The 21,287-nt window shown below is 44.9% G+C and overlaps 3 protein-coding genes across 3 annotated transcripts in view; all 3 read left to right on the forward strand.

The window, feature by feature from the left end:
* LOC132455191 (NACHT, LRR and PYD domains-containing protein 3-like) overlaps positions 1 to 21,287 on the forward strand; it is a 381,632-nt gene that overhangs the window by 98,742 nt on the left and 261,603 nt on the right. The window lies entirely within an intron of this gene.
* On the forward strand, positions 1,460 to 3,774 carry LOC132455218 (E3 ubiquitin-protein ligase TRIM39-like). The gene is made up of 2 exons (XM_060049043.1): positions 1,460 to 1,670; positions 1,777 to 3,774. The coding sequence occupies exon 2, from the start codon at positions 1,779 to 1,781 to the stop codon at positions 3,408 to 3,410; it is 1,632 nt and encodes a 543-aa protein (XP_059905026.1). The 5' UTR covers positions 1,460 to 1,670; positions 1,777 to 1,778; the 3' UTR covers positions 3,411 to 3,774.
* On the forward strand, positions 15,616 to 20,241 carry LOC132455184 (zinc finger protein 208-like). Its single transcript, XM_060048976.1, has one exon. The coding sequence runs from the start codon at positions 17,133 to 17,135 to the stop codon at positions 20,040 to 20,042; it is 2,910 nt and encodes a 969-aa protein (XP_059904959.1). The 5' UTR covers positions 15,616 to 17,132; the 3' UTR covers positions 20,043 to 20,241.

Here is a 21,287-nt window from a genome sequence, read left to right on the forward strand (position 1 = left end):
CCGCCGTCTTCATGATGAAGGTTACACTCATGACTCATCTAACTGTTAACCGTAGAGAATGTTTTGTTGATCCAATTACAGGTGCACACACAAAACCCTGAGCGACTTTGGGGAATGTGCAAATCAACTATATGGAGACTATGAGGAAACCGTACACAATGTATCCTGAAAGATCACTTAGATGTTATTGAGTGGACCACTGGGAATGCTTTTCCATGACATACGAAAAAAATATCCGGTCTGAAACAAATTTCGGTCTTATTTTTCTATCTTTTTTTGTTTGCTGATTTATTGCATTGTAAGCACCTCTGTGCTGTTACTGGCATTGATACACAAGCCTATAGTTATGTAATGCTTGAAATTAAATAATTGACCTGGGGACCTGGTTTTGTCTTCATACGTTGTTTTGGTTCAGTGTAGTAACCTGAATGCCATTTTATGTCTTTTCTGTATGCCTTTACTGTTTGCAATTCAAAACAAATTAACCTGGATTCTAACTACTAGTTGTATGCTGTAATGACGTAACTAAATGCGAAGAGATTGCAGCTTTAGAATAGTGAACATGTTTGTTAATAAGGGTCAAAGTATTTGCGAGTTGCACATGAACAAGACCCCACTTCAGAATAGGGAACATATTTGGATTTAATAAGACTTAATTAATAGTTAATATGGGTAATATTACCACTTGTAGGTTTGGCTTGTATTCCATAAGAATAGACTATACTAATTCAGAGTAATAAAGACGGAATACCTGATCTTGTGCTATTGCCCCTTTACAAGGCCCCAATGATGCCTTGGTTATTAGCATTGTTACTCATATCCAATAACGGCTTTATTTACAGTAATTAAACAATAATTAGGAGGTTATATTGGGTGAAATCTTAATTAATGGATTATTAAGGGTAAAATAAGGTTATACAGAATACAGTATTAATATGTGTCTAATAATTACTAATAAAGGGTCAGTATGTTACTACTAGGCATATAAATAAGCACCTAGTTATTGCCGAATATGTGTACCTTAATGTTACGTGCTACCTAGTGAACTTGTTGGTCTGGTTCTTCTGCCCTACCCTGAGCCACATGATGCAGCTGTTTTATGAGGTTAGAGATGAGCCTTATTTAACTACCAGCGTTAACTCAATATTAAATCACAAACAATAATAGCACATATAACCTGGACAATGGACATACATGAAGAGGGAGGTTTTTATGAGGACTGTAGAAAATACCAGCCTCGGGGAAAGTAAATTCAAGTCAATTGTTTTTGTATAACTCTTAATCCCAGTTACAGGGGCATATCACCATTAAATCACCACAATGTCTCTGGTTAAAACAGCTCTTGGTCTGTGTTTTGTCTTGACGACCACTTCAATGCATTTGGAGTAGCCTACAACGTAAATTAATGTGGCCAAACCCAATCAGTGAAATGTGTGTCTGTGGGGGCGGAGCAAGGTGTTAGGGGAGGAGGCAGGTGTTAGGGGAGGAGTCAGGTGTTAGGGGAGGAGTCAGGTGTTAGGGGAGGAGAGTAGAGGATGTCTTGATCAGGAAACTAAATCTAACATTCATAGGAACCAAAGCTACCCGAAGTGGAAGCAGTTCTCTCTTTCAGGAGGAAAATAAATCAATTTTTTTTAACAAATAGTCTGAAAGACAGAAACCACAGCAAGGTGAGAATAACAGCACAACTTCGAGATAAGTTAACACCTTGCTACCCGTTATAGAATTTAACGTATTGAAAATGCTTGATACATAAACCTTGTCTTCTGTGTCTAGGAATGGCCTCTGCTAAAACATCCTGTGCTGAAGATAACCTTTTATGTTCCATCTGTCTGGATGTGTTCAGAAACCCAGTTTCTACACAATGTGGACACAACTTCTGCAGAACCTGTATTACAACGTTCTGGGATAAAAAACAAAAGTACAATTGTCCTATTTGCAACCATCTGTTCCAAACTAGACCTGATCTACAGGTCAATACCCTCTTATCAGAGATGGCCGCTCAGTGTAGAACATCCGTACAAGTAAAAGAGCAGCCTTGTGTTGAACCAGCAGAAGTTCCCTGTGACGTCTGTACTGGGACCCAGCTGAAGGCCGTGAAGTCCTGCCTAGTGTGTCTTATCTCTTACTGCCAAACCCACCTGGAGCCACATCAGAGAGTCGCAGGCCTGAAGAAACATTGGCTGGTCGAGCCTACGGACCGTCTGGAAGAAATAATGTGCAAGAAACACAATCAACTACTGGAGCTCTATTGCATGATTGACCAGGTTTGTGTGTGTCAGATCTGCACAGAGACAGACCACAGGTTCCATCCTGTTGTACCTCTAAAGGAGGAATATGAAGTGAAGCTGGCCCAGCTGGGGAAGATGGAGGCTGAAGTTCAGCAGATGATCCATGAGAGAAAACAAAAGATTAAGGAGATTAAAGACACAGTTAAATGCAGCAAAGCAGACGCAGAAAGAGAGATGGCAGGAAGTGTGCAGGTCCTCACTGCTCTGATGCGCCACATTGAAAAGTGCCAGGAGGATCTCAACCAAATGGTTAAAGAGAGACTGAAATCCACAGAGAAACAAGCTGAAGACCTCATCAAAGAGCTGGAGCAGGAAATAGAAGATCTGACCTATAGAAGCTCAGAGGTGAAGCAGCTCTCACACACTGAAGACCACCTCCACTTCCTCCAGACCTTCAGATCCCCGAAGAATCCTCCACCCACCAGGGACTGGACGATTGTGGAGGTCCGTCCTCCGTCATTCGTAGGGACCTTGAGGAGATCCCTGGGCCAGCTGGAGGAGACACTGAGCATGGAGATGAAGAAGCTGCCTGATGGTGAACTGAAGAGTGTCCAGCAGTACGAAGTAGATGTGACTCTGGATCCTGATACAGCTCATCCCAGGCTCATCCTGTCTAAAGATGGGAGACAAGTACATGATGGAGGTGTAGGGAAGGAAGTCCCAGGCAACCCTAAGAGATTTACAAAGTATATACATGTTCTCACGAGGCAGAGCTTCTCCTCAGGGAGATTTTACTTTGAGGTCCAGAGTAAAGACAAGACTGCATGGTATATAGGAGTGGCCAAAGAGTCCATCGACAGAAAAGACGAGAGCTTAATGACCCCTGAGACGGGTTACTGGTCTCTTTTCTTGGATGGATGGAAGAAGGGTTTGGTATTTACTGATTTCCCGCCTGTCCATGTCCCTCTGAGAGCTGAGCTCCAGAAGGTGGGGGTGTTTGTTGACTATGATGAGGGTCTGGTCTCCTTCTATGATGTGGAAGCCAGGGTTAATCTCTACTCTGCTACTGGCTGCACCTTTAGTGAGCCTCTCTATCCATACCTCTGTCCATGTAACTATGATTACGAAGGTACAAACTCTTCCCCCCTGATCCTCTCACGTGTCAATCAAACAGACTAGGATCTTTTTTGATAATAAAATAATCAAACAACCAAAACAACTGATGATGTTTCTTGAATTAGACTCTATACTATGTGAGATCTGAGAGCTCTGCATTCATGTTGTACTGCTGGCATTTAACAACGAGAGATTCAGAAGGAAGTGAACCCTGAATATTATAAAATATAACCCATTGTAAATTATTAGATAACATTATATTCTTCATTGTCTGTTTTCTCCAGTTTTTTTAAGTTTTACTTCTATACAATTGTTAATTGTTGGTTACGTAGAGCATGGTTTGAGGATTAATGTGTATATCATAATCATCTAAACATTGCTGTTAGTTCATAAGTCTGAATCATGAATGACAAAGCAATCAAATGTAAAAACATTATGGTTTCAATAAAAATGGAAAAAAAGCTAAGGTGTCGAATTATTTTTAATGTCCACCATATAACAACCCAACATGGGTAACATGTGTCTCCTTGTTTGTGAGTACCATGACTTTGTCTCTCTCCTCTCCTCTCCATCGTCTCCTCTTAGTTTCTCCTCTCTCCTTCCTCTCTCTTCTCTTCCTCCTCTCTCCTACCTCTGCTCTCCTTTTTAGCTCATCCAGGATTGGGTTAAGTATTGTCTTGCATACATGTGTGTAAATAAATATCCTTTTGACTTGTCTCTGCTATAGTCTCCTACCTGTGCTCTGGCGAATACAAGCAGCAGTCCCAAAATTTGTGTTATGAGCGACACCCAGTGGCGGGAGCGGGTATCACCACAGAGGGGCGGACAGTTATTTGTGGGCGCCTAATAATAATCTTTTGTAGTACATTTAATCAGACTATTTATGTTCCAATTAATAGTGGGAATATTTATAGTCCAATTAATATGTCACAATACTGTGAGAAATTGTCCTCTTTTTATTTTTTGCATTATATCGCATTATTAAGGTACGAATTACAGCCAGCTGCCACTCATTAGTTAATGACGTCCTTCATTACCTCATGTTGGCTTCTTTGAGCGGGTGCCGTTTAGAACGTGCAGTCACGTGGTTGTTCGCCGGTAGAAGGCGGTGAATGTCTGCGGTTGTGTAGACTTTAGGGTAAAGGGGGTTGGCGTGTTGTGCTCATGGGTCAGATTGCCGTGTCTCTGTCTCTCACCTCAGGGTTCCCCGGCACTACCGAAGCAAACCACACGGCTTCACGTGGCGCTCCTCCCGCACCGAGGGGAGAGGGAGGAGGAGAAGCTTTCTACCTTCTCTTGACGTGTTATGTTATTTCAAAGTGTGCGGTGACGCTGGTCGACTTCGGAGCTTCAAGAAGAACACGCGCCAAGAAAAAAACAAAATGGACATAAGTGAAAGATTATAGGCAGGTAGGCAGGTAGATGAATAACATGAATGTGTTAAATCAATGGAACATGTATATGGTGTTGACTCTGGCTGGGGTGTCGGGGATAACCGCAGCGGACAGAATGGGAGACGTCTTCCGCTGTCGCTCTCCAAGGTGCTGAACTCCGGCTGAGTGACGTCACACGCTTTGGACAAGCCCCTGACCGCGTGGTTTTAGGGAATCACTCCCGGTATACATACTACATTTAAAAAGTAAGTAAGTAGGAATGTGAAACACTTTGCAGGAAGAACTACCTGTGCCGAACGAGATGAGATAAGAAAATCGAAGCATAGAATTGTAGAACGATTCTTTGTGCTAAAAAAAATCTCAATGGCATTAAAAAAATTGGCTCGTTGTGTGCGGCTAGTCTGTCTGGTTCCTAAACCATCTCAAACCTACAATTATAGAACATCATGTTCGCCAAACTATACCTCACAACCTGACCATTATCAGGCGTTTGTACCCAGAGCGTCCAGTGAGGTGAAGGCCCAGGTCTGGGCTGCTCAGGGAGGACATTGGGGATCCTTCGCGGACGAGGAGCCGAAACAAACCAACCAAGCGGGTCCCCTGAGCCCCTCAACAGTCCTGTTTCATTGTGGGGCTGCAGGGCTGCCGGCTCCCCTGTGAACGCCCCTTCAGTTCAGCTCCAATAACAGGAGGACAGGTGTGTCGCATCAGAGCCTAATCAGCAGGGGACCGGGTCACCCTATCAGCCAATCAGAGGTGGTGCCTGAACCAGCAGGTGTTTCACCTAGAGAGGGAGTCAGCGAATAGAAATAATGCAAACAGATCTATAAATGGTGTACAAAAGATGTTGAATTATCAATTAAAAGTCCTGAATTTATGAATGCAGATCCTTCCGTGAACTACGGGCCGTTCTGTGGTTCCCTGAGGGTGCGGCACCAACTGCCAAGCTCTACCAGGAACTAGCGATTCAAATCACCCAAAGGATTCCTGGAATTGTTGAGTCACCGTTTATTAAAATGAAAACCAAACTCAAATATCAGTAGCATGTGCAGCGCATCACACCGCCAGCAGACTTGGCCTTTCTTGCGAGCTCAAAGCGGAGAAAATAAAACGTTGGGAGGAGCGGCACCCAAAGGAAATCCACTCCTTGCTAACCATCTAACCCTCGTTTTAGTTAAATGGTGTGTCGTCTGAAGCGTTATAACGTCCACTAAGGGCTTAGGGTTTAGAGGGCTTAAATACTATCTTAGCTACTAGCCTTAAAGGTCATGTCAATGATTTATCTGGTTTGATTCATCTCTCCCTCTCTCTGTCTCTGTATTTCTTGCTCTCACCCCCAGTCACTATAGACTATTATGTTTACCATGATGCATGAAGGTTACACTCTGATAGAGAGAGAGAGAGAGAGAGAGAGAGAGAGAGAGAGAGAGAGAGAGAGAGAGAGAGAGAGAGAGAGAGAGAGAGAGAGAGAGAAGCTGAGTTGTTGGTATGGTGACCCCTGTTTGTGTGTGTGCGTGTCCTGTGTTTGTGTAAATAAAAGGGAAATAAAGAACCTTATATGATGAAATCATAGCCACCAAAAAGTTTGCCCTTGTTTTTTGTTGCTTTTTTGATGAAAGGTTATGTAGTGGTTTACATAGTAGTGTTGTGGATTGATCCTGGTCCAAATCTCAATTTAAATGCCTAACATTTTAAAAACGTATATAAATATGCCCTCAAATGACCCTCTACTAAACCCATGCTACTGCAAGTCGGACGCCGGAGGCATACTCCTATTCACACCGTTGACTGGTTTACTTCAGTGTTTATAACATAAATATAGAGATATAACACTTTTGTTGTATAAATGTTTTGAATTGTCGTATATATATATATATATACATACTTCGAGCATAAGGATGGATGATAACGGTCTTCTGAACCTAGAGTAGGCCTCTACTAGGGATAGGTCGGTCGCGAAAGATTCGATCGCAACTTCCGAATCCCGAAGATGAACGACAAGAACTGATTCCCAAAACAAGAGAACTGATACTTTGATACTTTTTTTTAAATGTAAATAAATATGGTCACGTAAATAAAATAGACAAACTAACCGAGCTCCGTCTCCCAGCAACATTATATTGATTGAATCGACAACGTTCTCAAAGATTCAGCCAATGAGAGTACTACAGCAGATAGCAATCGCGTTGCCATGGCACAACAAATGACAAGGCACAACCACACAAGTTAGCTAACGATCGTCGTAGGCTTCAATATCATGCAAGCACTTTATACGTTTTCTTTTTTCTTTTGTTCTACAATAAAATTGCATGCTTTAATGAAGTATGGTTTTACCTATCATGGAAATGGTCGAACTGGATTGTACAGGCCAATGCTACAGAAATTCGCACCGTGACTGAAAACTTTTTTTAGTTTCCGTTTTATTCCCCCTCGTTTCCACCGCGCGGTGCGGAGAGGTATCGTATCTCTCTGGGTTATCGCAGTTTAACAGCAAGCCAAACTCAGGTATAGCACACTTGAGCCGGGATAAGAGCGTCTTGTTCCCTTTATTTCCTCTTTTATATTGTCGAATTCCACGAGTGAAACTGTAACAGAAACAACCCCAAACTTAGTTTCCCTAACAGCACAAGTTGCTAATAAACAGAAAAAGGTAGAAAGAAAGAATAACTAGGACTACGCAACAAAAGTGAGTCCGCTCATAGTAACAATAGGCTAATATGACGTAGGCGCACACTTTACATTAGCTCACTATCTAGTTAACTGAACATCACATTTTTAGTGCAAGACATCTTCATTACATATTCATCTTCATTCATACAAAGTACTTTAACACTTCAAAATAAAAGTCCAGTTCTCATCATGTAAATATTACTGTGTGTGCGTTAGTGTGTTTTCTTTCAAATATTTCCTTACCTTAAGTTTTAATTACTACATTCATTAAATAATTTAAGTGCATTCAAGTTTGAACATGAATACTAATCTGAGGGCAGAAAAGTACCCTTATGGTAGGGCAGGCTGTGAAAAAGCCTTGATTGTTGGGCGCACCCAATACTCATAAGCAACGGGGGGGGGGGGGGGGGGGGGGGGGCGGCAGACACCTGTGAGATTCTCTGTCAAATGACCTAATCTTACTTAACGAACGAATCCTGATAGTGAACGGAACTGAAAGAACTGATTCCCGGAAAATAATCGTTTTGCCAATCCCTAGCCTCTCTCTCTCTCTCTCTCTCTCTCTCTCTCTCTCTCTCTCTCTCTCTCTCTCTCTCTCTCATAACATGACTTGAAGGTGTTAAATGAAAGCAGCGTGTAGCGTTGGCTTGCTGGCTGGTGCAAGCTTCAGCTTGTCCAGAATGCTGCTGCTAGAGTTCTAACAAAGACCAAAAAAAATCAACATATTACACCAATTCTTAAATCGTTACATTGGCTTCCTGTCGGTCAGACAGAGTGATAGAGACGTCTTCTGCTGTCGCTCTCCAAGGTTCTGAACTCCAGCTGAGTGATGACGTCACACGCTTTGGACAAGCCACTGACTGCGTGGTTTAGAGAATCACCCCCGGGGGGTATACCACGAAGCTCGCTGAACATACCCAGGCTTTCTTGGGAAAACCTGGCTCGACAGAGCCGCAACTCGCAATCAGAGTTAAATGTTACCACGACGCTCACTTTAGATTCAATTAGTTGAACCAGGTTTTCCGCTTTAGGTTCAATGCTCGTTCACATAAAAGGGGCGTTTATCGCGTCATTTGACTCACCCTTCCACAAAATGAATCGAGCGAGAGCGGTGTATATCACCCAAGGCGAGCAGTGAATTATTATGAACTCGTACGAGGAATTCAAAGTCCAAATCACAGCCAAGGGGAACACGGTTGCCCATAATATGGCTAGGGTGGCGTGATGGCAAAAAATAGCTGACCGTGTTATTTCGTAAGTGAAATGATTCTGCATATTGTCTACAAAATATCATGTATTATCGTGCGTTTTACCCCCATGTGTGGTGCCAGCACGCTCCTACGAACATGGGGCCAAGTCAAAAATAAATATTAAAATAATATTCAATGTGGTAAGTTGTAAGCATCCATTTGAATAATTTCAGGTGAATCTAGCCTATGATTTGCAATGGCCTAGGCTCCAACCTTTAGTCACATGTTGATTACCTGCAGCAAATAAAAAGAAAACCAATAATACGACTGGGAGGAGGACCGCTCCACCGCCCTTCACCACTTCGGAGGAGCTGGCTCTCGCCTATAACGAAGGTCGGCCGATGATGGTAGGAGTGGAAGGGGGGGGGGGTGTCCTCTGACCCCACTGCCTCGACATCAAAGGCCTTTGTAATGAGTATGTATTCATGTATTGGCAATGGACATCAATAATTGTCTTGCTAATCAAATTGTTGTGAAATTGTTGTAAATGAATTGTAATTTTTAGTTGAAGGTACAAACATTAGTTTGGAGGAGCTGCCGACAATCAATCTCCAATCAGAGGTATATAACTATCAAAGCAAAGTGTCACGTACTCTTCTAAATGTCTAATTTCTGGACAGAATGTCCTATAATAGGTTTCCCTGATTCTTGCAGGAGACGGTCGCCCTGTGACTCCAGGGTGACTATGGAGGGGGTTTTTCTGAACAATTCTCACAGCTATAGTATGAATTTGTAGAATAAAAGATGCCTAGGCCTAATTGTGTCACACATAGCGGTTATGTGTATGAGGCTGATGGTGGATGCTGCTGAAGGTGAATGCTGCTGCTGGTGGCTGCTGCTGCTGGTGGCTTGAGCTGGCTGGTGCCGGATAACACTGCTGCTGCAGGTCGCTGCTGCTTGAGGCGATGGCTGCTTGAGCTGGCTGGTGGTGGCGAAGGATGGTGGTGTCGCCTTCTGCTGCTAGTGGTGGCGGCTTGTGCTGGCGACGGCTGTTGGTTGTGGTGGCGGCGGCGGCGACTGCTGCGATTGTTGTCCTTCCTTTCGACCTGATGCACTTTACTATCCTTAACCTCAGCCTGATGTTTGTGGAGTATTTTCTTTCTTTTAATAATAACTTATAATATTCCTCCCTGTTCCTTCACTTTGTTCTTGTTTTACAAGTTAGACATACACGCACACCTCTTTACACATTTGTTGTTCTTGTTGCACACATGACTAACATTGTTTTATTTATTGATACCCCCTGGCTCTACTTTGCTGTTCTTGTTCACTTACTGTATGTTTGCTTTGTTGTTCTTAGTCCTGGTTCCCACTTGTTTTTGGTTCCACAAACCTCAGCCTGATATATCTGGCATCTCAAACACTGGTCAGCTTTACCATCGCCTACTCCTTTGCAGCGTGCAGATGTTAGGCAGTGGAATCTGCATTTGCTGCAGGGTTTCATAACCAGTGGTCCATTTTACTTGTATTGCTTTTTTAATTGTCTCCTTTCCTCACCGTATTCCTCTCTTGTCAACACTTATATATACAATATTCATCCCTGTTCCTTCACTTTGTTGTTTTTCAAGTTGGACACACACACACACACACACATCCTTGTTGTCTGACCCATTGTTTGATAAAAAAAAATGTCATTTGTTATTCTTATCTGTGATACTTTGTGTTCGGCTTAGTCTTAAAAGTAGCGTGGTTGTGTGGTCAGCTCCTGCCTCATCAGAAGAAGTTGCCTGGAAACTAAATGCTAAATGGACTGTTGCTACTCTGCTTTCTCCATCGCTCTCTGACCGCGGGTACGTGAATCGGAATTACAAGCAAAATCAAGAAAATGTAATAATAATAATACATTTAATTTAGAGGCGCCTTTCAAGACACCCAAGGTCACCTTACAGAGCATATAGTCATCAATTTTTTTTTTTTTAAAAACGACATTGTGGAAAAAAAAATAATTAAATAAACATAATAAATAAAAGATGTTTAAAAATATTTATATTTAGTCCAGTTGCGCTAAAATGAACATATTGAATCATCTTTGATTTCAGAACAGATGTAAGGTTAAGCCACTAAAGTCAAAAGCCTAGTGCTACCCATGCTTACACGAACGTGAAGCTTTACCTCAAACTTAAAAACGTATCTAAGTAGCTTGCAGTCGTCACCCTACCACTCCAAATGTAAAACTGACCTTTACAAATATGCAACAATGGTCAGAAAAGTACTTGTGTTTTTTAATTTATATTTACCATTCAATATTGCAATCGCTGCAGGCAGTCCCATTGAAGAACACGGCAGCGCGGCCTGTTTTTGAACTATACAGGCTTACATGAACCACGTGACCACCCTGCCGGCGAGATCAGAGAGTGTCGCAACCATATGGTCGCAACTCTTCTCTCATGGCTCTGGCACAAGCCCCCAGGAACACTGCATACTTCCGCAATCCACCAGTGCTCAGCGGCCAAGCCTGGTATTGCAGCTGTTTAGGCGGGCTGTGGACGGGTCCCTCAAATCATGGGACCTAGAAGTAGATATCTCCGTTCACTCCAATACAAGTCGGGAACAGGAATGTGTCTCCGCAAAAAATGTCTGGATATCAATTAAAGGCTCATAATTACCTTCATGCTATGTCCTACATTTTTTTTCATTTTTTTTTTTCAAAACGCCAACTCAAGCGTTTTATTAGCTGTTATCTCGCTGGGGAAGAGGGGTGTGCAGCTGAAAGGAGTCGTAGTGAAACAAATGGCATCCGAGAGGGCCTAGTTCAGTGCTTCGTTAACGTGTCCGATTTTTGGACTGGTTCATCTGCTGCTCAATAACTCTCACGGTCCTCTGCTTGCGATCATTGTGATTCATCATGTATTGATCCATTTATTCAAAAGATCCAAAGACAAAGAACAGGTGCATTACGGTATCATTTTATATTGTTGTTGGACCGGAGTGGGGGAGTGGGCACGCATGCGTTCTATATTTCTGCATCCGGTACGTCACGGACTAGGCCACGTGTCTTGGCCCCATAACGCGGAAGCAAATCGCTCCTGTATGTTACCCTGCGCCACTGAGCAGTTTGTATAGGAATGAATGGGCGGCCAGTCCGTGGCCCATCCTTTATTATGTCCATGCTCTGGCAGCATCTTTATGGTGCGTTTTAATATCCATCCGTCTCGGAGGTCCGAGGACGTTGCCTAGCGACAAGCACAAACACGCCCCTTTTCCTCGGACGGCGATCTCGCCATCTCGGAACTCAGTGGTGACCGAGCGAAATTCCGAGACAGAATTCAAGATGGCTGCGCCCGTTGTGACTTGAAGTATGAACTGTTTTCATTGTGCTTGGACCACTTTGGTGGCTTAAATTGTAATTTCAATCACTCGTATTACTGCAATACCTTACTGCGTCCGTATCTCTGCCTATGTACACAAATATATTGTATTTGTGTACAGCACTTCGGTCAACTACTGTTGTTTTAAATGTGCTATATAAATAAACTTGACTTGACTTGACTATGGCCTATAGCCTACTTATATTGGATCGCCTGGTCCTCTGCCAATGCTACCGCGACAACAGCTTTCCGGGTGGCGTCCATGTTTTCCTCCAACGACCGAGCGAAATAATAAAACGCTTGAAGTGTGGGCGTGGCGTCAGATCCGAGATCCGAGTCGGTTCGCAGAGAATACTCGAACGCACCAATAGACGGATGAGGAAGCCGGAGCCAATACGTCATAGGCCACGCCTACTGGATACAAACGCAGCGCGGGAGTCAGATGAGGTCAGGAACATATGGGCGTCCCGTTGCTAGAACACGGCAGCGCCAAACATTTCACTGACGACTGCTTCCTCAACTTGGGCCAATACAGAGCTGGACTTGCTCAACGTCTGAAAATCAAGTCTGGATCAGTACCAACTCTCCTCGGCTCAGCTACAAACCTCGAAAAAGTAAGTTAACTAACGCCATATCATTGTGTTGCTTTACTGTATATGTTTACCTTGTTAGCATTATAATGCTGCTTTAGCATTAGCGCTACAGCTAACAGCCAAGTTACTGTCGCTAATGTTACGGTAGATAGTATCAGTTATGTGTGTAAATAAATACCATGGACCTATTATAGAGAAAGGACAGTGGACTAATACATGGCCGCCCATTCATTCCTATAAATACACACACTGTAAGTCGAGTGTGCATCTCAGCAAGCATGGGGCATCACACGAGAATGGGCACGATTCAACAAAGGGGCTACAGGCACTTATCTCTACTGCTTGGATGCCAAGGGAATGCAATGTTTAACAATGTCTGCTCATACTACAACAAACGAATACAACTGTATTCTACCGGCCACTGGACCGCAGTAGTTCTAGCGTTTTACTGATGAGGAGATTGACCTGTTAAACTAATCCTAAATACATATGGTGCGTTCCAGGTAACCCGTGTTTTCGCCCCCTTCTACCCTCTTGTACTCCCAGATATAACTGGTTATTAACGGGTAAAAAAGTGTACCTGAAACGCACTATTATTCAGTTCTGATTCAAATCAAAGGGTTATTAGCCGATTTCGGCGGAGATGTCATGGTATTGGGTTGTTGAGATGAACTATAAAATATGTAAACAAATCAAGGATGTAATATCATTTCATAGAACTCATTTTAAGTATTAGGCTAATGTAATTCACTAAACATGCTTCTCTTGTATCTTCTTACAACTTGCACCTGGAATACATACAAGGTAAAAAATTTAGTACTGATTTTTCTTTGTTCTCTCTACGCAGGCCAGCTCATCAAGTGCTTACATTCAGCAGCTTCTCTCAAGGGATGTTGCCTGCCAGACAGAAAACCTGGAAACGCATATTTGTAGGCACAAAGCTGTCCTTAAAGTCTATGCAGCCCCATTTTAAAAGTGAAGGTGTGTACATTACTCATTGAGTATTTTTTTTCTTTGATTTGGTAGATTCTAGGCAGCATAAATTCTAGGCTGATGCTAGATTCTAACTGCGCTAAAAAGCCTGGTCCTCTTTGGAAAGGCATCATGACCAGCGCCCTGCTAAAACACGAGTCAAACTTGGGAGTTGCATTTCAAAGATGGAATCAGCCAAGAGCCCAGAAAGGTTTCAAGACAGATGCCACATGAGCTGGTTTATCATTCTCAAACATCAATAAATTCATAATGCATGCAATGTTAGCTGATCAGCTTAGAGGGAAGGAGACGTTGTTGCTTTTTAGTGTCGAAATAGAATGGCGCTTCGCATCTCATGTTGTGATCAGATCATTTTGTGCTGGTGTTCGTTGAGTGTCCTTAACCTGGCCAACAACTTGAGCTTTGAGTCTAGGGAGGAGGGTGCTGGAGGAGACGTCCCTCTCCAAAACTGTGAATCTGTGTCTGCAGTACACATTTTAAACCCCCTGTGTCATTGTTGCGTACATTTAAATAGTTTCTTTCCCGTGTACAAATACACAATGCCTCCCTTTATGCAAATAATGTATCAAAACAATTACTTTTTCCTTTTTTTCTCCCTCTGCAGAAGACTGCGATGCCTTTGGAGACCGTAGCACTCAGCGTGGCGCCACATCAGAGAGCCTGGGTGTTGTCGCCCCTGGCTCCTCCCACATGTCCAGTCACAGCGAGGAACTGGTGGTTAGCAGAATAAAGAAATATTTTGGCATTTTTGCACTTGTAAATAGTTAATCGCTTTTTAGCCCACATTCAGATGTGAACTCATTCTTGCATGCGAGGGTCTTGAATCCAAAAAAAAAAATAGGCAGGCAAGACATTGAAATTGCAGGGCGTGCCAAGCCGCGACCGAACCAGCTTGGCAGTGTAAAAACGGCTAATCTGTCAGTAGTGGGGCTTGACAAATATTCTGTGCAAATGAAAGAATATGTCTTGTGTGTGTGTTTCCTTCTTTATGTGGAAAGCAGCAGACCCCAGACACCATTTCAATCAAGCTTGAAGAGGTTATTGGTGGAGGCTTGCCCGCTGGAGGTTAGTAATACACATTGCATCTATGCAAGAAAACAACCTTGATCAACTGAGAATGTACTTGATTCTACCTGCGCTAAAAAGCCTGATCCTCTTTGGAAAAGCATTAGGACCAGAGCCCTGCTAAAACACGAGTCAAACTTGGGAGTTACATTTCAAAGATGGAATCAGTCAAGAGCCCAGAAGGGTTTCAAGACAGATGCTACATGAGCTGGTTTATCATTCTCAAACATCAATAAATTCATAATGCATGCAATGTTAGCTGATCAGCTTAGACACGTTGTTGCCTTTTAGTGTCCAAATAGAAATTGTGCTTGCCTCGCTTGTCATGTTGTGCTCAGATCACTTTGCGCTGGTGTTCGTTGAGTGTCCTTAACCTGGCCAACCACTTGAGCTTTGAGTCTAGGGAGGAGGGGGCTGGAGGAGACGTCCTTCCCCAAAACTGTGAATCTTTGTCAGCAGCTCACATTTTAAACCCTCTGTGTCAATGTTGCATACATTTAAAAAGTTTCTTTCACGTGTAAAAATACACAATGCCTCCCTTTATGCAAATAATGTATCAAAACAATTACTTTTTTACCTTTTTTTTCTCCCCCTGCAGAAGACTGCGATGCCTTTAGAGACCGTAGCAATCAGCGCAACGCCACCTCAGAGAGTCTGGGTGAGGGCGCCCCTGGCTCCTCCCACATGTCCAGTCACAGCGAGGAACTGAAGATTCTGAGTGTCTACGGAAAAGGGGAGGGCCCACTGGCGGTGGACGGCCATGACACCCTCTTTACCCCGTCAGAAGTGGAGGCCCTGAACTCGCTGTCTGCAGACCACAGCGCGGCCAAGAGCCTGGAGCGTGGCGAGCGGCTGGTCTGCCACGAGGAGCTGAGTGTCCAGGTTGGAAGTCGTCTTCTTATTCAGCATCCAAATGAGAGGCTTCCTTTGTTACAACTCCAGCACACACCCTTAGAAAGCACACACCTCTATGATTTAATGAGTCATACGTGTAGCCTGGCTATTTCCAGACTCGTTGGTCTAGGGAAGCTGCTGTCATTTTCTTCAGCACAAGAGGCTTGATCAACTTGTTCAACTGACTCTGTACGCAAACGGCTGCTTGCCGTCGCTTCCCTGTCGTCATTGTGTTAATCCAGCCAATAGGGTGCCAGGGGGAAAAGCCAACTAGTTGATTGGCGCTGTCGCACCAAAATTGTACCGGGGTGAAAATTGTACCACCTACGTAATTCGCGTTCGAAACATTACGTCATCGTTCGACACGATTGTCCGTTGCTTCGCGCCCATGTTGCCAAAGAAGAAATGACATAATACAAACACTTTTTTTTTACTTTATATTTGTATTGTATTGAATTTAGCTAGTAAACTGAGTGTTTTAAAGTGTATCATAGTTTAGCTAGCTTGTGTTAATACACTCAGTTTACTAGCTAAATGCCATTAAACAATTAAATACAATGCAATTATAAAGTAAGCAACGCTAATAAATGTCATTTGTAAAATAAGTGTTATCTGCTTAATGTTATTTCGTCTTGTGACGCTCAATGAATGAGCGCGAATGTTTGTGAATATTCATGAACCTTCCCACGTCATTGTTCGTCCGTTGCCAGGCAGGTTTGGAAATTTCGAACACAGATTACGTAGGCGGTACACGTTTCGCCCCCCGGTACAATTTTGGTCTCAAAAAACAGTCTCAGCTTCTCCAAAAACGTATCGGAAGCAGAAAGATAAGAATTGCTCTTCTCCTGACCCTTATGAAGGGCGAATTCAAATCGCCGTCAGAACAGGTTGGGGGAACCCAGTCTATCGTAATTGGGGATTAACAACTATTCTGTGCAAATGAAAGGAAATGAAAATGTGTTTCCTTCTTTATGTGGAAAGCCGGAGACCCCAGACACCATTTCAATCAAGGTTGAAGAGGATATTGGTGGAGGCATGCCCGCTGTAGGTTAGTAATACACATTGCATCCATGCAAGCAAACTGACCTACCAACTGAGAATGTACTCGATTCTAACTGCGCTGGTCCTCTTTTGAAAAGCATCATGACCGTCACCCTGCTAAAACACAAGGACTACTATACAGTTTATAGTAGAATGATTTAAATCTTCTTCATGACAGATGTCAGGAATGCTGAATCCGCTCTGATTCCCAGTATAACTACAGTATTGGTAAAGCAGGTGATCAGAAACCACAGATGACCTGGGTTGTGTCTTTATGACCTCCCCACATCCTTAAAAGGCGGAGACGTAGCGGTGCCTTCTCAGCTGACGCCTTTGACCCTTGACCCCCCCAAGGGGAACAAGGAAAAGGCAAGAAAGAATGTCAAAATATACTTCTTCCAATACACCAGTGTGTAAAAGTACATGCTGTATCCCTTTGTGCAAATAATTAATTAATACCATTACTTTCTCTCTTTGTTTCCTCTCTGAAGAAGACGTCAATGACATTAGAGACTGCAGCACGCAGCGCGGCGCCACCTCAGAGAGTCTGGGTGTGGACGCCCCTGGCTCCTCCCACATGTCAAGTCACAGCGGGGAGCTGCGGATCCTGAGCGTTTACGGACAAGGGGAGGGCCCACTGGCGGTGGCTGGTTGGTGGAAGGTTTCTCCCAACAATGCCAATATGATCGTACACATGAGGACCCGACCAGACGAGAAGCCGTACGGGTGTGACCAATGCACGAAGAGCTTCAGTCTAAGTGAACACCTGAAGGGCCACATGAAGACTCACACCGGGGAGAAACCCTACAGCTGTGACCATTGCAAAAAGCGCTTCGCTCGGCATGGCTACCTGAACGTCCACATGAGGACTCACTCCGGCGAGAAGCCCTACAAGTGTGACCAATGCACGAAGCGCTTCAGTCGGACAAGCCACCTGAAGAGCCACATGATGACTCACTCCGGCGAGAAGCCCTACAGGTGTGACCAATGCCCGAAGCGCTTCAGTCAAACAAGCCACCTGAAGAGCCACATGATGACTCACTCCGGCGAGATGCCCTACAAGTGTGACCAATGCACGAAGCGCTTCAGTCATGGCGGCAACCTGAAGAACCACCTGAGGACTCACACCGGCGAGAAGCCCTACAAGTGTGACCAATGCACGAAGCGCTTCAGTCGGACAAGCCACCTGAAGATCCACCTGAGGACTCACTCTGGGGAGAAGCCCTACAAGTGTGACCAATGCACGATGCGCTTCAGTCAGACATGCCACCTGAAGGACCACATGAAGACTCACACCGGGGAGAAACCCTACAGCTGTGACCATTGCAAAAAGCGCTTCGCTCGGCATGGCTACCTGAACGTCCACATGAGGACTCACTCCGGCGAGAAGCCCTACAAGTGTGACCAATGCACGAAGCGCTTCAGTCGGACAAGCCACCTGAAGAGCCACATGATGACTCACTCCGGCGAGAAGCCCTACAGGTGTGACCAATGCCCGAAGCGCTTCAGTCAAACAAGCCACCTGAAGAGCCACATGATGACTCACTCCGGCGAGATGCCCTACAAGTGTGACCAATGCACGAAGCGCTTCAGTTGGACAAGCAGCCTGAAGACCCACATGAGGACTCACTCCGGCGAGATGCCCTACAAGTGTGACCAATGCACGAAGCGCTTCAGTCATGGCGGCAACCTGAAGAAGCACCTGAGGACTCACACCGGCGAGAAGCCCTACAAGTGTGACCAATGCCCGAAGCGCTTCAGTCAAACAAGCCACCTGAAGAGCCACATGATGACTCACTCCGGCGAGATGCCCTACAAGTGTGACCAATGCACGAAGCGCTTCAGTCATGGCGGCAACCTGAAGAACCACCTGAGGACTCACACCGGCGAGAAGCCCTACAAGTGTGACCAATGCACGAAGCGCTTCAGTCGGACAAGCCACCTGAAGATCCACCTGAGGACTCACTCTGGGGAGAAGCCCTACAAGTGTGACCAATGCACGATGCGCTTCAGTCAGACATGCCACCTGAAGGACCACATGAAGACTCACACCGGGGAGAAACCCTACAGCTGTGACCATTGCAAAAAGCGCTTCGCTCGGCATGGCTACCTGAACGTCCACATGAGGACTCACTCCGGCGAGAAGCCCTACAAGTGTGACCAATGCACGAAGCGCTTCAGTCGGACAAGCCACCTGAAGAGCCACATGATGACTCACTCCGGCGAGATGCCCTACAAGTGTGACCAATGCACGAAGCGCTTCAGTCGGACAAGCCACCTGAAGAGCCACATGATGACTCACTCCGGCGAGATGCCCTACAAGTGTGACCAATGCACGAAGCGCTTCAGTTGGACAAGCAGCCTGAAGACCCACATGAGGACTCACTCCGGCGAGATGCCCTACAAGTGTGACCAATGCACGAAGCGCTTCAGTCATGGCGGCAACCTGAAGAAGCACCTGAGGACTCACACCGGCGAGAAGCCCTACAAGTGTGACCAATGCACGAAGCGCTTCAGTCTAAGTGAACACCTGAAGGGCCACATGAAGACTCACACCGGGGAGAAACCCTACAGCTGTGACCATTGCAAAAAGCGCTTCGCTCGGCATGGCGACCTGAAGGTCCACATGAGGACTCACTCCGGCGAGATGCCCTACAAGTGTGACCAATGCACGAAGCGCTTCAGTCATGGCGGCAACCTGAAGAAGCACCTGAGGACTCACACCGGCGAGATGCCCTACAGGTGTGACCAATGCCCGAAGCGCTTCAGTCAAACAAGCAACCTGAAGAGCCACATGATGACTCACTCCGGCGAGATGCCCTACAAGTGTGACCAATGCACGAAGCGCTTCAGTCGGACAAGCAGCCTGAAGACCCACATGAGGACTCACTCCGGCGAGATGCCCTACAAGTGTGACCAATGCACGAAGCGCTTCAGTCATGGCGGCAACCTGAAGAAGCACCTGAGGACTCACACCGGCGAGAAGCCCTACAAGTGTGACCAATGCACGAAGCGCTTCAGTCTAAGTGAACACCTGAAGGGCCACATGAAGACTCACACCGGGGAGAAACCCTACAGCTGTGACCATTGCAAAAAGCGCTTCGCTCGGCATGGCGACCTGAACGTCCACATGAGGACTCACTCCGGCGAGATGCCCTACAAGTGTGACCAATGCACGAAGCGCTTCAGTCGGACAAGCAACCTGAAGACCCACATGAGGACTCACTCCGGCGAGATGCCCTACAAGTGTGACCAATGCACGAAGCGCTTCAGTTGGACAAGCAGCCTGAAGACCCACATGAGGACTCACTCCGGCGAGATGCCCTACAAGTGTGACCAATGCACGAAGCGCTTCAGTCATGGCGGCAACCTGAAGAAGCACCTGAGGACTCACACCGGCGAGAAGCCCTACAAGTGTGACCAATGCACGAAGGGCTTCATTGTGAAAGGCACCCTGAAGATCCACATGAGGACTCACTCCGGTTAGAAGCCCTGCCTGTTAGTGCATTGCAACGCCAGCTACAGCGACCCAAGCAATTTGAGTGTGCACATGCTTAAGCACACGGGCAATGGGGTGCTTTCACACAGGGTAACGGGGCGCTTTGATTGAGAGCTCTGTCCGGTATTTGTCGAAATTAATGCTTTTAGTTTTTCTTTTCATCAGGATTAAACATTTTCCAGCTTTTGATTCGCTTTGTTTTGTTTTGTTGTCATTTTAGTAATTTATGTCTGTGATAAAGAACTTATTTCTCTGATTCTTCTGACAGCTAAATATTAGGAAACTCACATCGTTGGTAAATAGAAATGAAACTTGTGAGGGGAGTATACCACGAACCTCACTGAACATACCCAGGCTTTCTTGGGAAAACCTGGTTCGACAGAGACGCAACTCGCAGTGAGAGTTAAATGGTTCCACGACACTCACTTTAGATTAAATTAGTCTAACCAGGTTTTCCACTTTAGGTTCAATGCGCGTTCACATAAAAGGTGTGTTTATCACGTCATTTGACTCCCCCTTATGCAAAGTGAATCGAGCGTGCGTGGTGTATTATGAATTCCTATGAGGAATTCAAAGTCCAAATCACAGCAAAGGGGAACAGGGTTGCCCATAATATGGCTAGGGTAGCGTGCTGGCAAAAAATAGCCGTCCGTGTTAATTCATAAGTGAAAAGATTCTGCTTATTGTCTAAAAATATCATTTATCATCATGCCTTTTACCCCCATAGATGTGGTGCCAGCATGCTCCTACGAACATGGGGCCAAGTCAAAAATAAATAAATCAATGTGGTAAGTTGTAAGCATCCATTTGAATAATTTCAGGTGAATCTAGCCTATGATTTGCAATGGCCTAGGCTCCAACCTTTAGTCACATGTTGATTACCTGCAGCAAATAAAAATAAATTTAATACGACTGGTAGGAGGACCGCTCCACCGCCCTTCACCACTAGGAGGAGCTGGCTCTCGCCAATAACGAAGGTCGGCCGATGATGGTAGGAGTGGAAGGGGGGGGTGTCCTCTGACCCCACTGCCTCGACTTCAAAGGCCTTTGTAATGAGTATATTCATGTATTGGCAATGGACATCAATAATTGTCTTGGTAATCAAATTGTTGTGAAATGATTGAGTGTAAATTAATTGTCATTTTTAGTTGAAGGTACAAACATTAGTTTGGAGGAGCTGCCGACGATCAATCTCCAATCAGAGGTATATAACTATCAAAGCAAAGTGTCACG

This window comes from Gadus macrocephalus, chromosome 4, assembly GCF_031168955.1.
Source record: "Gadus macrocephalus chromosome 4, ASM3116895v1".
Taxonomy (NCBI): domain Eukaryota; kingdom Metazoa; phylum Chordata; class Actinopteri; order Gadiformes; family Gadidae; genus Gadus; species Gadus macrocephalus.

Bases quoted from the DNA above. Each gene is read 5' to 3' on its own strand.
- LOC132455218 (XM_060049043.1), top strand. From the start codon at position 1,779: ATGGCCTCTGCTAAAACATCCTGTGCTGAAGATAACCTTTTATGTTCC.
- LOC132455184 (XM_060048976.1), top strand. From the start codon at position 17,133: ATGTCAAGTCACAGCGGGGAGCTGCGGATCCTGAGCGTTTACGGACAA.